The following is a 5463-nucleotide window of genomic DNA, read 5'->3' as shown; positions in this document are numbered from 1 at the left end:
AACGGTGGACCATTTTCTATGCGTCTGCCCGGCCTTCGCTCGAATCAGGCTTGAGGTCTTTGGTAGAAGCACCCACCTTGGCTCCTTGAGGAGGTCGGGTAGATTTAAAGAAAGTGCAGTTCAATCAATGGACTTAATGTTGTCTGAGTGCTGTACTTGCTGGTTTCTCCCGACAAAAAAAAGGCGAATTGAATACTCTCGGGCATGACGTCGCAGCGAAATCGGTAAGCGCAATCTTGTATTCCATAATTCTTGATGTGCTATCGTTTGCCGCGGGCTGTATATTCACAAATATTAATCACTCTTTGAAATTGTAAATCTTCATTGGATATACTTTATTTTGCCACCTACTTCCAGTACGTAAGTGTATGACAATTGATTTAAAATCTATACTATGAAGGTGAATGTCTGTACGTTGTCCGCGCATCTCTACGAAACGACAACACCAAATGACGTAAAATTTTTTATACATTCATATTTTCACCCAATGAAGGTTATAGACATGTTTTTATGATGGAACTCCCTTCCCACAGCCCCCAGGCCGCGCCACTACTCTCATTCGTCACTAATAATCGAATATTTGCTTAAATTTAATCTAAAAAATCTTAGTTTTTCCTATTTCCCACTATTTATAGCACACTCTAGACTTCATAATCCGCATAAGCTGTTCAACTATGACCCAAATGAAGTTCAAAAAACGGTTTGAGATAGAAAATGAATAAAAATAATTTTGCTTGATATTTTTCTGATTGGTTGTTTTAACTTTATTCAACGGGGCATAGCAACGGATGCCGGGTATTGTAGTATTATGGTTATTAATAAAAAATTATTTTCAATGAAATTATTGTTTGTAATTCTTAAATCCCTCAAAACTACTCCTACGCGAGCGGGGCCGCGGGTTAAAGCTAGTATTCTAATAAAACACCAATTTTCGAAATACACTATTTTCACAAACACATACATACTCATATACATATGTATATACTTATCAATCAATAAATATCTGGCAAAACTTAGATTTCATTACTCGCCTTTCTTTCAGAATTTTTTCTTCACCAGACTTATCTAAGCGGTACTATACCTTTCGTAAATATCTCTCAAATAACAATTCGTGTGCTTCGAATCTGAACAATATAAACATTTCTTATTTGCTTGACGCTTTAAAGACTGTTATCAGACACAGCTTTTGCTCAAAGCTCATATACGCGTACACTTATCTATCCACTGATCTATGTATGTGTGTAAATAAATAAATGTTTCTCTCTTTCCAAGTGTAGCTGGTTGCTTATAAATATCATACAATCTGATTTACATATGTGGATTAGCATTTCCATTTAAGTAGCATTTAGTTGTGTCTACTCGTCCAAGATATTAATAATTAGAAAACTATCAATTTTATTTAAAATTTAAAAAACTAGTAAACTACTTGAGGAAAAATGGCAAGCAATGGTGGTTGGTGTGGACGCGGTTTTAAGCCACGCACATTTCCCAAACACGCCCCTTTGGTGTGCTACAATAAACCTGCCTCGGCACAGGTCAATGAAAAACAATACGACGACAAACGTTTTGAGGCACTCACAGGTGCGATCGTCGAGACGCTGATCGTACCAAAGCGCACAGCACGCACCTGGACAATGCAAGCTGGCGATTTATGTCGCATCACCGTCTCCGAAGGCTCGCAGGTGGGCGATGTAAATTTTTGGAACTTAGACAACACTAAAGAACGTTTCTATTCCGGCAAAACGCGTCAACTCCATAGTACGCATCTCAAGGTGTACGATCGCTTATGGAGCAATTTACCATATCTGCGGCCAATGGCCACCTTTGTTTACGACTCTCTAGCAGCCTATGGCATTGATGAGGATGGTGGCTCATTGCATGATGTGATCGGTACACGCTGTGATGATTACACATACAAGTTGATCACCGGCAAAGAACGTGTGGGTAGTTGTCATAGTTCATTGACAAAAGCAGTGGTGGAGGAGCGTGGTTTGAAGGAGGAAGATGTGCATGATGTGTGGAATATTTTCATGTGCACCGGTTTCACAAGAGTGAGTATTGAAAATATGAAGTCTTAGTGATGTAAAATTAAATAACCACAAAATATATGTATGTATGTATGTGTGTATGTGACGTAGGACTAATATTTGTACTTCACTTTTCAGGATACTCAACAATATTTCTGTAAGCCCAGTCCTGCACGCAAAGGTGATTACATCGAATTTATAGCTGATATGAATCTGTTAGTGGCGCTGAGCGCCTGCCCACAAGGTGATGTGTCAATAACGGTGGGCGAAGAGGTACCTGACGAGGTCTGTCATCCACTGAAGGTGGAAGTTTTCCGCAAAAAGGTTTAAAGTGACACTCAAAAATTATAAAAAGTGTATGCCAAAGCGCTTTATTATGAATAAAAAGTGAAATAAGTAATAAAGAAATATCTGTAAGAAAACTTTAAAACTCTGAAAACAAAAAAACTTTATCTCTGCCGCCTCATATTTATCTCTATCCCTCTCTCCATCTCTAACTTTAATACCTCTAATTGTATAAATTTGCCTTGCTTTTGATGTATTGGTGTGTTAAAGTGTGGTAAAAAACGGGAAAAATAAGAAAGTTAGTATGAGAGGTATTTTCTTTTTTCGATTTCATAGCATCACTGCTTTACTGCTCTGCACTCTTAGCTCAGATACGTGTATTGCAAGGAAACCAAGAGTGAAAAAGACACGGACACTCAGAAACAATGATTCAATAATACATACATGGAAGGTTGTGTAAAGTTTGGTAATTGGCAAATCGGTAGTAAGGGAAAAAGGGGCCTAAGTTTATCTCCTTCCTGAAAAGTTAGGAAAATATTTAAAAAAGGTCGATATAAACCATAGAATAAATATATGTTATTTAATGAATGGTACTCAATTAATTGTTTAGATTTTTACTTAACCATTTCCGTGGATTTGCCACATAGACATACGAGTATGCATTAACAATGCACGTGATTGGCATCTATGTGTGCCTATTTACCTGCACAAGCAGTGCTTAGTGTAGTTGCAATTATCTTATCGCCTGTTCATTGTTCTCTTCTTTATTTACTGGATCAGTTAAAATGTATTATTCGAAAGTTTATTTGGCATTTAAAAAAAAATCGTTTAACATCATCACGCAAACTCACGTTTTCACTTGTTGTCATTAAACAACGATGATCCGTACGATGACTTGTAAAACCGATGATCCACAGTGAAGCTCAATGCCTTAATTTTGTCCAAGAAGGTGCTTGGTTTAACCAATACGCCCTCAATTTTCATATTATGTATCCAAGGGCAATGTATTAGGTTGGGGAATAAGTTCGTAGCGTTTTTACCGAAGACTTTTATTTAAACAAGAAACAATAATTACAGCGTCCGGCACTCGAAGTGTAATCAACTTCAGACCGCTCGCGCAGCTGGTGCCCGTGCTAAATGACGGTCCAGAGTATTGTTTACAAGCGCGTGGAAGCATTTTGCCGAGAGTAAACGCGAAAAAAGAAAATCTGTAATGGATTTCAAACCTAATAGTGGGATGAGTGCATTATATTTGGCTGGAAAATCACAACCAGCGATTGTTCGTGAGCTCGAGCACCTTGAAGTAAATAAAGTTTTTGTTTATCGCACCATTACTCCATACATTGATTCTGGTAGCATCGCGAAACGTCATGGAGGTGGTCATCAAAAGACTAAAACGTCACGTGAAATGGCGTCTTGAGTGAAATCTCCGACGAAGTGCCAATCAAATGGCGAAAGAACTGAAAATATCTGACTGTAGCATCCGCCACATACTGAAAAATGATCTCAAAGTCAAGCCTCACAAGATCCATAAGACGCATAATATCACACCAAAGCAGCAACAAGTCAAACTTGAGAAAGCGAAAGAGTTGCTTCGCTTGGCCGAAAGCGCTGAATTACCGAACATTGTGTTTTTTAACGAGAAAATTTTTTCAAATTGAGCAATTCGTAAGCTCCAAAAACGATAGCGTTTATTTGACCGACCGTTCATACAAGAATTTGAGTCATCGATTGTCCACCAGGAGGCAACACCCGCCACAGGTAGTGGTTTGGGCCGGCGTAAACGCAGATGTGCGCTCTTGAATCGTTTTCATCGAGCCTGACGTCACATTTCGGTGGCAGATCAAGGACGTTTCAACAGGACACGGCACCGTCTCACAAATTTCGAGTGAACCAAGAATGGCTAAAAACCCCCATTCGGACTTCATAACGTCCACACAATGGCTCTCAAATTCACCAGACGCGAATCCAATGGGTTATTCTCTTTGGGTAATTTTGGAGAGCAAGGTCAGATCTAAAAGATTCACCAGTCATGAGGCGCTGAAAAAAGTCATTGCCCGCGAGTGTGCTTGCGTATTTTTCGTATCCCCCGGGCTCGGAGTTTTCAGAGGGGCCCGGACTCGAGATTATACGTATTTATATGAATTAGACATCATTGGAAAGGGCCCGCATTTGCAATTTTCCCCCGGGGCCCGGATATGCTCTCTACGGCCCTGCTCAAGGGCATCTTCGTGTAGGCTATCCAAGTTGACGACTTCACTTAAACAAAGAGTGGACAAAATAGTATTGCCTGCTAAATTTTCTAGTAATTGTTTTCATTTCTATGCCACCGATTTATTGAGTAGCCCAAGATGGCCGTCAAGGGTGAAAATTAAGCTTCTTTAATTATTATTAATTTTAATAATAAATTTAGTTTTATTTAATAAAAATAATAATTATTAAAATTTTAATTATTGCTTCAGTCTCAGAAACCTCTTTATAAAAACTTTTTTTCTGTGCTATACTCGTATGAACAATTTTCTTAAAGAATATAAGTTAATAAAGTCTGGCCGACTGCTCAGGTGCCAGTTAATGAAAACTCAGAGATTTTATTTGCGTCGCGGACTGTATCAACCATGTTTATTCAGAAATAAAAAAAGATTGACCAAAGATTTTACAAATTCTACAACATTTCCAGCAAAACTAAGCCCGTTGTGCAACTGCATTTTGTTGTTGTGACCTATTTCCATTCTGCAACAATATGTTTACGAAATTACGTGTGGTCGTTGGGTGCGAATGTGCTGAGCTGGTCTTCTGCTGCAAAAAAACTATTATTAAATGCAAAAGCTATGTGGGTATTTTTCTTTAGAAAAAATTAGTTTTGAAGCTGTCCAGAAAACGTAAGAATTTGGAAATCAAAATTAGCTCGAAAACAAACCACTTAAGTTTTCTGAGCGTCCACTGTATTAATAGGACTCTTCTTTTCGCCAAGCGTTAACAAGTGGGGAATAGATGAAGCAACTGGTATAAATGAACATAATATATATTGGCAACGCTGGAATAGAGCGGCCTTAAATTACAAGTGTTTGTAAGGCAATGAGTTATACCAGTCTAATGAGCTATAACCGTACTCGCTAGCGGCAAATCTTACTCGATAACTTTGTTGTTGCTT

At 38.4% G+C, this 5463-nt stretch overlaps 1 protein-coding gene across 1 annotated transcript; it reads left to right on the top strand.

The window, feature by feature from the left end:
• Positions 1–1308: 1308 nt before the first annotated feature.
• Positions 1309–2466, top strand: LOC128857810 (uncharacterized). The gene is made up of 2 exons (XM_054093587.1): positions 1309–2051; positions 2166–2466. The coding sequence occupies exons 1-2, from the start codon at positions 1437–1439 to the stop codon at positions 2355–2357; spliced, it is 807 nt and encodes a 268-aa protein (XP_053949562.1). The 5' UTR covers positions 1309–1436; the 3' UTR covers positions 2358–2466.
• The last annotated feature ends 2997 nt before the right edge of the window (positions 2467–5463 follow it).

The sequence above is a fragment of the Anastrepha ludens genome, chromosome 2, assembly GCF_028408465.1.
Source record: "Anastrepha ludens isolate Willacy chromosome 2, idAnaLude1.1, whole genome shotgun sequence".
NCBI classification, from domain to species: Eukaryota; Metazoa; Arthropoda; class Insecta; order Diptera; family Tephritidae; genus Anastrepha; species Anastrepha ludens.
The sequence above is the reverse complement of the archived record's forward strand: the minus strand, read 5'-3'. Positions and strand labels throughout refer to the sequence as shown.